Here is a 16,050-nt window from a genome sequence, read left to right as displayed (position 1 = left end):
TCCAGTTTCATAAGAAGTAGCAAATAATGATCTGCTTGATCATGTAAAGGAGAAGAAAGGAGATAAAAAATTCAATCACAGCAACCCCCCCCCCCCTACATTTCCATGTAGTGTACTCAGAGTATTTGACAGAATGTTAGGGTCTGGTGAAAATAGTATAAGAAACTCAGCTGAGACCAGTTCTCTGCCTCTTCCCCAAGTTGATCAGGACAGGAACCCAGGCCCAGCCAACCCTACAGATGTAGTATGAATTAACTGCTCTAAAATTTGGGCTTTACAACCTCATGAGAATCATAAAGGGAAGAAACATATCAACAAATCTAATGAGTACAACACTCTCTAGAGCATATTTTCTCTAGAGACCATCTCTTATTGTAACCCTTTAAATTTGTACTATCTTCAAATAATTTGCTCTTATTTGAAAGGTACATCTTCTGAACTACAAGGAGACTTCCTTATGGGAAGGGGGCATACAAACAGTTTTTTTTATTCCTCTTTCCCTTCTCCCCAACTCTTCTTATTGCTACTTTATAAGGATTTAAAAGATGTTTTCTCACCTCCAGGAAAGATCCCTGTGCTTTCTATGACATTCACCTTATCGTTACTTCTCATGCATCTGTTCTATGTTCCACATTTGGATTGCTTTCATTGGCTATGAGATCCCTTCCCAGTCTTTTCTCCAATTCAGGTGAGAAAGCAAGGGTTAAGATACAGATGAAGGAAAGATAAAGGGTGGTTGAAATAGGAAAAGTTTGATCTTTAATGTTTCAATTATTCTGACACAAAGTTCATATTCAATACCTTGCTGAGTTTATCCTTTTGTTTCAAAATCCCTCATCCATGAAGTTTAATATTCCAGCACCTTTCCTAAGACAATGGATATACTCAGATGATTTTAATTATGGGGCTTATCTCCCATCAACAAAAGGGCATCCTCAGGAACTGGCCAGTAAACTAAACATCAAAATAAAAAGTGGCGAGGGGAAGAGAGAAAAGTTAATGTTTTCAAAGGTGGATTTAGAATTGAAGTCTATTAGTTAATTCCCATTTCTGACAATTGTTTGACTCAATTCAATGATCTAACATGATGGAGAAGATGGTTGGATTGTAGAAAGGCAAATGTCCTAATTTTCAAAAATGGATATTGCAAAGTTTTTAAATTATGTGCTTAATTTTAATTTCTAATATAGATCTAAACATAGTTTGTGAGCAGTTAGAAAGGTGCTTATGATAACTAAGAGTTAATTGGTTTCATCATGAGCAGTTGATACCAAATAAACTTCAGCTCCTTTTTATAAAAAAAAGATAAATCTAAATTTACTAACAAGATAAATCCAAAACTGTTTTGTCAAGTCCCCAAAATAGGATCATCATCGTATCATAGATTTAGATCTAGAAATGACTTTTAAGTTTCATCAAGTACATTGATTTGGCTGGGTGAAATGTCATTGCTTTCACATATCAGTCAGAGGAAGGAGGAGCCCCTGACATCTAGTGCAATGGCTTTTATATTTAGGAGATAAGAAAACCATGCCACTGATTCAACTTCAGTCTTCTAAAAGCAATTAAGTTCTGAATTTGTTTTCATTACCTTTTAAGTGAAATATTGTTCCTATGACACATCACTTGTAAAGCTCTTCTGCAGGACCTTACACAACTTAAATGCTCATAGGGTCATTACAGGGTAATCCTGACCTTATGGATAAGAGAAACTGGATATAGATTGCCCTGGAGGATGAGGCTAGTACATGTAAAAGAAAAACAAAAAAAAGATAAAAAAAATGCAAGCAATACAATAGTCACCTGAAGGAATGACTGAATTACAGAAAAGAATAAAGATCAGAAATCCCAAGCTCTATCTCTTCATTTTGTAAGGGATCCAGGATCTATTTATCATTTATCTATGATCTAAAATTTTGTCTAGTCCACGCAATAGGTGAAGTGAAATCTTTACAACTCATAATGAACCTTCAGATGTTAAACTGTGATGATGATCAGAAGCAGCACTATGTTGGGTTACAAAACAAAGGATGATATATTTTATAATCCAATGGCTTTAATGGAAGCAAATAGATGTAAAACCTCTTGAAATAAGTCCCCCATAGTTATGGGGAAAAATTGAATCATTGGCAGTTTGTTATTGAAAGAACATATATATATATATACATATACATATATATATATATGTGTGTGTGTGTGTGTGTGTTTGTGTGTGTGTGTGTATGTGTGTGTGTGTCTGACACTACAAAAATGACAAATTCTCATACTGATATAGACAATAAAGTAAATTTTAATAACAAATAGTTACATGGAGGAATAATATCCACTGCAATTACCTTTCTGAGATCACTTTCCCATGTGCTCCAGTAGAAATTCTGAAATATAAACCTCCTTCCCTTTGTAGGAAATTCATAGGGGAGTTGCCTAAGGTATCCACATAGGAAAGTCTTTCATACAGTTTGTTATCTTTCTATAGCTGCTATTTTCATACATAGAAACTAGTAGATATGAGAGTTTTTCTTAATATTGTAGAGGTTCAAACTTGGGACTAAGTTCTATGTGAGATGATTCTTCCTCTTAACAATCACTACTCTTATTCTCAGTCACCCCTGAGAATATCTTATCAGCATCACCTGATGACCTATACTTTTTAACTCTTCCATAGAAACAATCAGATGTTTAAGTGTTTGGGCAAAGAAATAAGCATATATGGTTAGTTAGTACTATGCCTTCCCAGCTAATCCTTCAAGTCTATCTTTCAGTAAGATACCAGAAAATAAGCAATGTTTCTCTCTATGCAGCTCAACGTTTTTATAGGGAAGCATGCACCAGATGAAATAAGATTACAATTAAGAAGACGAAATTTGAAGTAAAATCTTTAAAACTCATAATGAACCTTCAGATGTTAAGCTGTGATCAGGAGCAGCACTACAAAACAAAGGATGATTTATATGAGTGGGTGGGGGATCGCCTGACTAATTATAGAACAGAATAGGCTAGTCCTACAGCTGTTCATATGAAAGGAAGAAAAGGTTTTGCTGGATTCTGAGTTCTATGTGAAATAAATGTCACAAGGCTGATGAAAAACTTAATGCTTAATACTTAATTTTGGTCTCCATATAGTAGGTATAATATCATTGAAAATCAAAGAAACTAAAGGACACATTAAAGAGTGGCCACATATGAGTTATTATAGTCAGTAATTGAACTTAAGGAATTATGAAATCTCAAAAATTAATGTTTTAAAGGACAATTAAAAAATAGAACACATCTAGAGGAGGGTAAACATAATGATGTGGAATTTGGAAAATATATGCTAATTATGAAGAAGATGAATGGATAGGAAGTATTAGCCTTGAATAGAGAAGATTTAGGGGAGGATGTGCAAGTTGTCTTAAAGAAATGAAAGCAATATTATGTGTTAGAGTAGTGAAGAGTTGGACTAGAAAACCTCTACTATCCTTTCCAACATTAAATTCTCTAATAATATAGGTTACTTCCTTATATCAAATACCTGTTGGATCATTTTGGGAAAAGCACAAAAAAATGAGTCAGGGCAACCAGACCTGGGTGACAGAATTCTTACTCCTGGGACTTTCTGATGACCCTCAGACACAACTTCTACTCTTCATATTGTTCCTGATCATCTACTTGGTTACTGCACTTGGAAACCTACTTCTTATCATCCTGGTTCTGGCTGATTCAAAACTTCACATGCCCATGTACTTTTTTCTGTGCAACTTATCTGTGGCTGATTTCTGCTTCTCTACCAGCATTGTTCCTCAAGCCTTAGTCCATATGCTGACCAAGAGAAAATTAATTTCCTTCATGGGTTGTGCAGCTCAACTTTTCCTTTTCCTCATTTTTGGATGTGCAGGGTGTGCATTGTTATCTGTAATGTCCTATGACCGATACTTGGCAATTAGTGACCCCATGCACTACCCTCTCATTATGACAAGAAAGATTTGTATCCATTTAGCTTTGGGGTGCTGGGTCAGTGGTGTGCTAGTGTCAATAGTGGACACTACATTCACACTGCAAGTCCCCTACCAAGGAGATAATAGGATTGCTCATTTTTTTTGTGAGGCCCCAGCCCTCTTGGCTCTAGGATCTGCAGATACCCACAGAGCAGAAACAGTCATTTTCTTAATGGGTGTGGTGATTCTTCTTGCACCAGTATCCCTGATCCTGGTCTCTTACAGCTCAATTATAATAACTGTGATCAGAATGAAGACAAACTCAGGGAGAATCAGGGCATTCTCCACTTGTGGTTCTCATCTCATTGCAGTCACCATTTTTTATGTCTCAGCAATTATGACCTATATAACCCCTAAATCCTCTAAGGAGCAAGGGAAGCTGGTGTCTATTTTCTATGCTGTGATAGCTCCAATGTTTAACCCACTCATTTACAGTCTGAGGAACAGGGAAGTGAAGAGGGCATTCAGGAACACCATTATCAAAGGACAACCTTGTAAACTTTAATCCTGTTAATATAGTTCAATTTAGTAATGTAATTTACCTCCAAAGATTTCTTGGGGACTGGGTGAGAAATCTTTTATCTTAGGAGTGAGAGAATGAAGGAAATTTGTATTCATATTGCTGTAAATAGTTTCTGTATGCCTATGTAAATTGTAATGGATAAAATGTGTATATTCTTTATCATTTATAATAGGTCTCAAATGTGGGGAGAGTCAGGAGGTGATGCATATGGAATACTGAGTAGGTTGGTGGGTAGTTATTTTAATATGTAGAGCTAAGAAAAAATAACTAATTTGGAATTATCAAACACAGTTCTGTGGAAAGAGTACTACTTTTTTAGTTGAAGAGCATGAATTCAAATCCTCCCTTTTAAGCTTTCTTGGGCAAATTGCTTAATCTCCCTAAATCTCAATTTCCTCATTAGTAAAATGAGTTGGATTAGATGTCTTCTCAAGTGTCCTTCAATCAACTGAAAATCCTACTACATATTTTTGGGGACAAAGTTACTTGTGGTGTAAAAATTAATAGGAATAGGAAGAGGCTGGCATTTAGGAAGTTGATTGGGAAGTTAAAAACACAAAATGTAACTAATGATATTAGACAGCTATTGTTAGAAATATGGCATTTAAAATTTTTAAGGCTTAAATGATATTTTTCTGGAGGGCTGTGTTCTATAAACGGATGCAATATTTTAAGAACATTTATTTTTCTGTCAGAATGTGTCCAGAATAGCTATAGTGATAAAAAGGACTTGAAAACATGATATATAGTTCAAATCACAGAACTGCACTGCTGAACGAGATTTCAGACAGCAGTTGATTCTCCATGTACTTGCAAAGGAATTACAAGTAAAACACTATCAAAAAGCTGTCAACCACTGTTCACTATCTTGAGTGACCATTTCATGGTCTTCTTTGATGTTAACCTTGCAATTCACTGAAACTTCTTTGTTTTAAACTCAAAGATTTGTACTTGATCAACCTTCCCATCATGTACTATTGTGAAATATTTCTTTTTTTTTTTTAACTTAATAGTATTTTACTTTTTCCAATTACATGTAAAGATCATTTTTGACATTCATTTTTGTAGTATTTTGAGTACCAAATATTTTTCCCTCCCTCTAGAGGACAGCTTCCAAATGAATACAGGCTATAGATATATAATCATGTTTCATATGTTTTCATAGTAGTCATGTTGTGAAAGAAGAATAAGAACAAAAGAGAAATACCAATAGAAAGAAAAACCAAAAATTGAAAATATTATACTTTGATTTGAATTCAGACTCCATCATCTTTCTCTGGATGTGATAAGCATTTTCCATCAAGAGCTAAATCTATTGTTGCTGATTATAGCACAATGTTGTTATTATTGTATACAATCTTCTCCTGGTTCTGATCACTTCACTTTCTATCAATTCATGTAAATTTTTACAGAATTTTCTAAAATCTGCCTATTCTGTATTTCTTATAACACAAAAGTATCCCAGCCCACTCTTATCCCAACTTGTTCAATCATTTCTCAAATGATGGGCATCTCCTCAAATTCCAATTCTTTTTCATCAAATAAAAAACTGTCATAAATATTTTTGTACATGTGTATCCTATACCCTGTTTAATGATATGTTTGAGAAACAGATCTAGTAGTGGTATTACTGGATCAAAGTGTATGCACAGTTTTATAACCCTTTGGGGGCAGTTCCAAATTGTTCTCTGTAATAATTGGATCATATCACAACTCCACCAATAATGAAGGAGTCTTTTAATATTCAGACTTCTTCAGTATTTATCACTATCCATTTCTGTCATTTTAGCTAATCTGATAGATGGTGAGTTGTTTTAATTTTCATTTCTCCAGTCAATAGTGATTTAAAACATTTTTATATAACTAGGGATGGTTTTAATTTCTGAAGTTGCTAGTTATACATATCCTTCAAGCATTTATTAATTGAAAAATGATTAATATGCCTATAAATTTGACTCAGTTCTTTATATACTTGATAAATGAGAACTTTATAAGCAACACTGGCTATAAATATTGTTTCATAGCTTTATATTTTCTTTTTAATATTTTTGCATTGATTTTTTTGGCAAAAACCTTTCAATGTAATGTAATCAATATCATCCAATTTACCTTTCCTAATGTTCTCTATCTCTTCTTTAATCATAAATTCTTCTCCTCTCCATAGATCTGACAGGTAAACTATTCCTTGCTCTCCTAATTGGTTTATGGTATCACCCTTTATTTTAAATTATGTTTTCATTTCAGCCTTATCTTGATGTAGGGTGTGAAACTGATTTATGACTAGTTTCTGCCATACTATTTTTCCAGGTTTCACAGGAGTTTTTGTCAAATAGTGAGTTTTTATCTCACAAGCTAAAGTCTTTGGGTTTATCAAATAGAAGATTAATATAGTTATTTACTACTGTGTCTTGTGGACCTAATTTCATTGATCTACCACTCTATTTCTTTGCAAGGAACAAGTTCTTCTGATAATTGTTGTTTTATAAAAAAGTTTTAGATCTGCATTTTCCTTTATTTTTCTTTTTCCTTTTTCATTTATTCCCTTGATATTCTTGATCTTTTGTTCTTTCAAATGAATATTGTTATTAATTTTTCTACCTCTATAAAATAATTTTATGATAGTTTGATGAACATGATACCAAATTAATAGATTAATTTAGGTAGAGTTGTAATTTTATTATATTAGCTTTGTCTGCCTATGCTCAATTGAAATTTTTATTATTGTTTAGATCTGACTTTATTTGAGTGAAAAGAGATTTTGTAATTGTATTCATATAGTTCCTGGCTTTGTCTTGACAGACTGATTCCAAATATTTTATATTTTCTAGTTATTGTATTTTATTTTTAAAATTTTTTTTTAGATTTTTTTTTTTGCAAGGCAATGGGGTTAAGTGGCTTGTCCAAGGCCACACAGCTAGATAATTATTAAATGTCTGAGGCTGGGTTTGCATTCAGGTACTCCTGACTCCAGGGCCAGTGCTCTACCCACTGTGCAACCTACCCGCCACTCTACAGTTATTTTAAATAAAATTTGTCTTACTTTTTTTTTTTCTTGCTGAGATTAGTTGGCCATATTTGGAAATGCTGATAATTTATGTGGGTGTATTTTATATCCTGCAACTTTGCCAAAGTTGGTCGTTGTTTCAAGCAATTTTTTGGTTGATTCTTTATGATTTTCTAAATAAACCATGATGTCATCTGCAAAGAACGATATTTTTGTGTCTCATTCTTTAGTCTAATTTCTTCCATTACCTTTTCCTGTTTTATTGCTAAAACTAGCATTTCTAGTAGCATACTGAATGAGTGATGATAATGGGCATTCTTGTTTTAACCAGGATCTTATTGAGAATATTTCTAGTTATTGTTGTCATTGTGATACTGGGAATTATAAGAATATGATGCAGGGAATTATAAAGATAGGAAATTTGTAATTGGAAACAGATTCAGATTTTATAATCTTTTATAATGTTAATGTTTGTAAAAATGTTATTTGCTGTGATGTAAATTGACTTCTATTGCTGTTAAATGTAAAATTCTTTAAGTCTCCTCATTCCAACTGTCCTCCCCACCCCAACTTTTAATCATTTGTAGTTTCAGCTATATGGGCGGGGGAGGGATTTCCCCTTGGCCCACAGTATCCTGATCCTTTTCTACCTAGAGAATGGAAAAGGCTATAAAAATCTGACATGGAATCCTCTTGTGACATGCAGATTCCAAAAAGTCTCAATATGAGTCAGGATGACTGGAGATGGCCCTGTATACAATGGGAAACCTTGGTATTTTAAAACTAGGTTTTTGCCAGGTCATAGTGTGCCTGAGGCAATGCCCATTCAGAGATTAAAGTTAAGGAAAAGAGAATAGAGACAAGCCACTTCCAAAAAAACTTCTAAGCTGGGTAAACAAGATGCCCAGGATTTCTCAGTGATTAGGGCAGATAAGAAAGAAAAGGAGAAGATGGCTACAGGAGAGGACCTTCTCTCAGTTGCTCTGGAGCGAAACTTATAAACTAAGGATTCTAACTACATTTTCCAGAGATATAATCTACAGAGGGATCCAGTGAGGTAATTCTCCAACCCAAGGTAACCTGCAAAAGAGCAGAAAGGCTCTGCTCCCCAGGGTTGAAGGGGCGGCCCACCAGAGGGGTGGCCCGTCAGAGCAAAGGAATTTCAGCCTCCCGGAGGCAGCCCCAGGGCACTGGGAGCTACGGCTCACAGCAACAGGGGCAGTTTCCTCACTTACACCCCAGGGAGCACCAGGCACAATTTGGGGGAACAGCAGGGGGAACCTCTGCCAGAGAGAGCATGTGAAGCCCAGACCTCAGGGCACACAGCAAGCAACATGGTCATGGAAGCCCAGATCCCGGAACCAGAAGCAGGTGGAGCCGGTAAGCAGGAGCCCCCAGGGCATGAGCCCATTTTGCCTATGGAGGGGAGTGAAGAAAGAGACTGCCAAGCTCTGTCCTCTGCCTCTGGAACGGGACTTTGGGGTTCTGATCACATTCAGATCCTGATCGCAGTCTAGGCCCCACATAGAACAGCAGGCCCCGCCCCCCCCCACCTCAGTCCCATTGCAGAGGGGGGCGGTTATGGTCATTCACAGACCAGGAGAGAGGACAGAGCCTCACACACACTGAGATCCTTGTGAGGGGGTGTCCCAAAAGCTCAGCAAGCACCCCCAAACCAGGCTCAGGCTGCGAAAATGAGTAAGCAGAGAAAAAAGAGGAACACCACTGAGAAATACTTTGCCTGTGATCACAAGAAGGATCAAAACACTCAATCTGAAGATGAGGAGGTACAAGCTCCTGCATCTAAAGACTCCAAGAAAAACAGAAATTGGACTTAGGCCATGACAGAGCTCAAAAAAGACTTTGAAAATCAAGTGAGGGAGATAGAGGAAAAATTAGGAAAAGAAATGAGAGAGATGCAGGAAAAAAACATGAAAATGAAGTCAGCAGCTTAGTCAAGAAGATCCAAAAAAATGCTGAAGAAAATAACATGTTAAAAACCAGCTTAAGTCAAATGGATAAAACAGTTCAAAAAGTTATTGAGGAGAAGAATGCTTTAAAAAGCAGAACTGGCCAGATGGAAAAGGAGATAAGAAAGCTCTCTGAGGAAAACAAATCCTTCAGACAAAGATTAGAACTCAGGGAGATTGCTGATTTTACGAGAAATCAGGACTCATACTTCAAAACCAAAAGAATGAAAAATTAGAAGAAAATGTGAAACATCTCATTGAAAAAATAGCTGATATGGAAAACAGATTTAGGAAAGATAATTCAAAAATTATTGGAATATCTGAAAGTCATGACCAGGAAAAGAGCCTTGACATCATTTTCAAAGAATTATGACAAGAAAATTGCCCTAATATCCTAGAAGCAGAGGGCAAAATAGAAATGGAGAGAATCCACCAATCTCCCAGAGAAAGAGATCCAAAAATACAACCCCCAGGAATATTATAGCCAAGTTCCAGAACTCCCAAGTCAAAGAGAAAATATTACAAGCAGCCAGAATGACACAACTCAAATATCATGGAGGTGCAGTCAGGATCACAGCAAATAAATTAAAAACTTGTAGGGCTTGGAATATAATATTCTGGAAGGCAAAAGAGCTTAGAATGCAACCAAAAATCAACTGTCCAGCAAAATTGAACATCTTCTTCCAGGGAAAAAGATGGACTTTCAATGAACCAGGGGAATTTCAAATGTTCCTGTTGGAATGGCCAGAGCTGAACAGAAGGTTTTACCTTCAAATACAGACCTCAGGCGAAGCGTAGAGAGTGGAGGAGAAGAGGAAAATATGAGGGACTTAATGATGATGAACTACATGTATTCCTGTATAGAAAAATGATACTGATAATACTCATATGAACCTTCTCATTTAACAGAGCAGGGAGAAGGAGCTTTTATAGATGAAGCACAGTAGAAAATTGAATTTGAAGATAAATTGTGGTATAAAAATGGAGTCAACAGATAAAAGGGAAATGTAATGGGAAAAAGAAAAAGGAGAAGAGGGATAGGCTAAGATATTTCATATAATAAGATTTTTCTTTATTACAATTAGTTATTGCAATGATATGGAAGGGAGGATGGTGAGGGGGAATGAGGGAATCTTTGCACTCATCAGAGGTGGCTATGAGTGGACACAGCATATATACTCAATGGGGTATAGACATCTTCAGTAAGAAGGAGAGAAGGGGGACAGGGGGAAGGGGTGAGGATGTGAATGATGGAGGAGAGGATGGACCACGGGGGGAGAGTGGTCAGATATAACACATTTTCTTTTTTACTTCTTGCACGGGGCTGGGATTGGATGGCCTGTCCAGGACCATAGGGCCAGGTGGATGCTGGGTAAGGGGTGGTATGGGGGCTTGGGGACTCTTGGCTCCAGGGCTGGGGATCTGTCTGCTGCACCACTCAACTACCCTACAGCAGAGTCAGAGTGAAAGGAGAGAGAAAATATAGAACATGGTAGTAGAAAAGTATGAATGGAAGGAGTTGCAATAGGCAATGGAAACAATGGAAAAATATGGAAGTAACTTTTGTGATGGACTTATCCTAAAGAATGTGATCTACCTGTGACAGAGCTGGTGGTTTTGGAACACAGAATGAAGTACATTTTTTTTTATTATTATTATTTTCTGGGGGGTGTTGCAGAGCAAATGGGACTGGGTGGCCTGCCTGGGTCCGCACAGCTGGGTGATTGTTGGGTGTCTGAGGCTGGATTTTGACCTAGGTGTTCCTGGCTCAAGTGCCAGTGATCTGTCTGCCACCAAGCTGCCCCTATTATTATTATTATTATTATTATTACTATTTTATTTTATTTTGGGTCTTTTTTTTTTTGTTTTTTGTAGGGCAATGGGTTTGGGGTGGCTTGTATTGGGTCACACAGCTGGGTGATTGTTGGGTGTCTGGGGTTGGATTTAGGCTCGGGTGCTCCTGGCTCCAGGGCCGGTGCTCCATCCACTGCACCACCTGGCCATACCTACAATTATTATTATTATTATTATTATTTTTTTTTTTAATTTTAATTTTTTCTCTCCCCTTTACTTTAACGCTTATGCTGGTCTATATTTTCTTGGGGGGAGGGAGTATTATGTTTACTCTTAAACAAGAATATTTTAGTAATGTATAAAAAACATTATTTGTACAAAATAAGAATAAATAAATTAATTAATTAAAAAAAGAACAGGCAATTTGTTAGAGGTATGGACTGGACAAAAATTGTTTTGGATATGTTGAGTTTGAGTTGTTTTCTTATACATTCAATTTGAAATGTCCTATAGACAACTTGTTAGAGAGGTCAGGGTTCTATGTCAATCTATCAACCCATCAATCAAGAAACATTTATTAAACACAAAAAGAAAGAAAGAAAGAAAGAAAGAAAGAAAGAAAGAAAGAAAGAAAGAAAGAAAGAAAGAAAGAAAGAAAGAAAAGGAGCATGGAGAGCCTTGTCAAAAAAAATCTTTCTGGGAAAGGAAGACCCTCAGGGTTTCTAGACACAACTGCTATTTACATTTGCTCTGGATCAGTTAGGGTCCAAACAATGACCATGTGGACTGAGTCTGAGATCCAGTTTATTGCCATTGAATAATACTTGCTGGTGGATTTATATAGATACTACTTATCATTTTCAAGGAAAATTCCATTTATTCCCTATTCTTCCTGAGGTTTTAATAAGATTGAATGCTAAATTTTGTCAAAAAACTTTTGCAAAAGCTTATGCTGAATGTTTTGAGATAATCATATATTTCTATTAATTTTCCTATTGATATGGTCAATTATACTGATAGTTTCCTCCATGTTGAACAAGTCTGGCATTTCTAGTATAAATCTCACCAGTTCATTGTGTATTATCCTAGTAATAAATTGTTATAATCTCCTTGCTAACATTTCATTTATTTTTGCATTGATATTCATTAGGGAAATTGGTCTATGATTTTCTTTTTCTGTTTTGGCTCTTCATGGCTTAGGTTTAGCACAATACTGTTTCAAAAGACTTTTGGTAGAACTCTGTCTTTGTCCACTTTTCCAAATAGTTTATATAATTTTGGAATGAATTGTTATTTAAGGTTTTGGCAGAATTCATTTACAAATCCATCTGGCCCTGGACTTTTTTTCCCCTAGGAAGTTCATTGTTGACTTGTTCAATTTTTTTCTAAAATGGGATTAAGTATTTTATTTCCTCTACTGATAATCCAGGCAATTTATATTTTTGTGTATATACATCCATTTAAGTTACTGTGAAATTTATTGTCACACAGTTGAACAATATAGCTCTGAATTATTGTTTTAATTTCTTCATTTAATGGTGAATTCACCATTTTCATTTTTTATACTGATAGCTTGCTTTTTTCTTTTAAAAAATAAAATCAATCAAATGTTTATATATTTTGCAGTCCTTTTCATAAAACCATCTCTTAGTTTTATTAGTTCAATAGTTTTGTTCCTTTCAATTTTATTAACCTCTCCTTTGATATTCAGAATTTCTAATTTGGTATTTAAAAGAATATTTTAAATATATTCTTTTCTTTCTAGTCTTTATAGTTGCACTACCAATTCATTGATTTCCTCTTTCTTTACTTTAGACACATAAGCATATAGAGATAAAAACTTTCCCTAAGCATTGCTTTGGTTGTATTCCATAAGTTTTTGGTATGCTGTCTCATATTTGCCATATTTTTGATGAAAGTATTGATTGATTCTATATTTTGTTGATTGACCCACTCCTTGAGGATTAGCTTATGTAGTTTCCAATTAGTTTTTAGTATATCTTTCCATGGCCCTTTATTACATATAATTTTTATTACATCATGATCTGAAAAGGAAACATTCAATATTTCTGCCTTTTTGCCTTTGATTGTGAGGATGTAATGCCCTAAAACATGGTCAGTTTTTATGTATGTGCCAGATATTGCTGAGACAAAGGTATATTCCTTCCTATTTCCATTCAATATTCTCCAGAGGTTTATAATTTCTAACTTTCCTAAAATTCTATTCACCTCCTTAACTTTGTTCTCGTTTATTTTGTGGTTAGACTATCTACTTCTGAGAGGAAAATGTCTTCCACTATATAGGTTTTACTGTCTCTTTCTTGCTGTAACCAGTTTGACTTCTCTTCTAAGAACTTGGATGCTTTACCATGTGGTACATGTTTTGTATATTACTTTATTGTCTATGATATCATTTTGTAAGATGTTGCTTCCTTTCCTTATCTCTTTTAATAAGTCTATTTTTGCTTTTGCTCTGTCTGAGATCAGGATTGCTACCTCTGTTTTTTTTAACTTTAGCTGAAACATAATCTGTTCTGCTCTAGCCTTTTTACCTCTACTCTGTGTGTATCATTTTCCTTTAAACATGTTTCTTGCAAATAGCATATTGCATAATTCTGGTTTCTCATTCACTCTGATATCCAATTTCTTTTTATGGAAGAGTTTATTCCATTCACATTCACAGCTATGATAGCTAACTCTGTATTACCTTCAATCCTATCTTCCCTTGCTTTGTATTTTTTTCCTTCTTTAATTCTATCCATCTTCACCAGTGTTTTACTTTTGACACTGGCACCATCAATTTACTCCCCCCCTTTCATCAGCCCCCTCTCCCCTTTTTTCCTTCTTACACATTTTACTTTTAACCTCCCTTTTGCCCTTCCTTCTATCAGTCCCTCATTCCTTTCCCTTTTTTTTCCTCCTCCTAATTTCATGTAGGGCAAGATGAATTTCTAAACCCAGCTGAATGTATATGTTATTCTCTCTTTGAGCCAAATCAGATTGAAGTAAGATTCAAGCAATTCTTAACCCCCTTTGCCTCTACTATAATACATCTTTTGTGTTTCTTTATGTAATGCAATTTTCCCCATTCTACCTCCATTTCCTCCATTTTGAGTAACATCTTTTTTAATGTTTTAACTTTTTAAAATCATCCCATCAAAGTTAACTTCTATTCATAGTTTCTAAGTATACTCCCTTTAATAGAAGTACAGTTCTCAAGAGTTATATTTTCCTCCCTTATAGAGATATACACAAGTTTAATCTTATTGAATAACATTTTTCTTTTCCCTTGTTTGCCTTTTTATGTATGGGTGTCTCTTGAGTCTTATGTTTGAAGATTGAATTCTCTGTTTAGTTTTGGTCTTTTCATCAGGAAAATTTGAAAGTCACATGTTTTATTGAATGTCCATTTCCACCCCCAGAAAGAATATGTTCAGTTTTGTTGAGTTGTTGATTCTTGATTGTAATCCCAGCTCCTTTGCCCTCTAGAATATCATATTCCAGGTCCTTTGAATCTTTAATGCTTGATACTATCAAGTCCTATATAAACTGACTGTGAGCCCTGAAATATTTCTTTCTTGCCACCTAAAATATCTCCTCTTTGATCTGATAATTATAGAATTTTGTTACCATATTTATTGACATTTTCATTTTGGGATTCCTTTCAGTAGGTAATATGGATCCTTTTTTTTAGGTTTTTGCAAGGCAATGGGATTAAATGGCTTGCCCAAGGCCACACAGCTAGGTAATTATTAAGTGTCTGAGGCTGGAATTGAACTCAGGTATTCCTGACTCCAAGGCTGGTACTCTATCCACTGTGCTACCTAGCTGCCCCTGAATTCTTTCAATGATCATTTTACCCTCTTGTTCTAGGATGTCAGGGCTATTTTTCTTGATGATTTCTGGAAAGATGTTGTCCTGTCACATTTTTTTTAATCATGGCTTTCAGGTAAACCAATGATTATCTCTCTTGATCAGTTGTTTTTCCAATGAGGTATTTTACATTTTTCATTTTTTTTTCTCTTTTTCTAATTTTTCTTGACTGATTCTTGATGGCTTAAATAGTTATTAGCTTCTACTTGACCAATTCAATTTTTCAAGGATTTATTTTCTTTAAAAAAGTTAGCTTTTGCATCTCCTTTTCCATTTGTCCAACAGTATTTTTGAAGAAATTCTCGTCTTTTTCTATTTGTACAATTTTATTTTTAAAGTTGTTTTCTTTGTCCATTTGCCCAATTATATTTACTTTGCATTTTTTACTCAATTTTTCTACTTCATTTTAAAAATCATTTTTGAGTTTTTCTAAGAGGCCTTTTGGAACTGGAGACCAATTCATATTCTCCTCTGGGGGAATGTACTATTTTTTCTGACATTCTCTTCTGAAATGGTGTTCTGATCTTCCTTATGTCCTAAATAGATATCTATAGTAATGACTTTTCTTTGACTTTTCTTACTCATTTTGATTTCTGTTCCTAGGCCACAGGGGGCTATCCCGAGCTTCTTGTGTTGGAGGGAGGGACCATCTCACAAACCTTCCATTTTGGAAATGCTAGTGGCTTATTCAGTGGCTTTGGGTTCATCCAGTTCAGACCTCCATTGGGAGGATTGAGGCTCCCAATCTGCTGTCTTCACCTGAATTGGAACCCTCCCAACTAGCCCATTGAGACAGGAACCAGGAGCCTCTAGTTGGCCTGTTTTGTACTCTACCCACACTAAGCTCTGCTCCATGTGCTTGACTCTGGCTCCTTGCACTGAGTCACAGTCCCTTTCCATCCTAGCAAA

General features: G+C 35.4%; 1 protein-coding gene across 1 annotated transcript; it reads left to right on the top strand.

Moving 5' to 3' along the window:
• Positions 1 to 3,546: 3,546 nt before the first annotated feature.
• On the top strand, positions 3,547 to 4,482 carry LOC141517345 (olfactory receptor 2D2-like). The gene has a single exon (XM_074228262.1). The coding sequence runs from the start codon at positions 3,547 to 3,549 to the stop codon at positions 4,480 to 4,482; it is 936 nt and encodes a 311-aa protein (XP_074084363.1).
• The last annotated feature ends 11,568 nt before the right edge of the window (positions 4,483 to 16,050 follow it).

This window comes from Macrotis lagotis, chromosome 1 (genome assembly GCF_037893015.1).
Source record: "Macrotis lagotis isolate mMagLag1 chromosome 1, bilby.v1.9.chrom.fasta, whole genome shotgun sequence".
NCBI classification, from domain to species: domain Eukaryota; kingdom Metazoa; phylum Chordata; class Mammalia; order Peramelemorphia; family Peramelidae; genus Macrotis; species Macrotis lagotis.
This window is presented reverse-complemented; position numbering and strand designations above follow the sequence as displayed.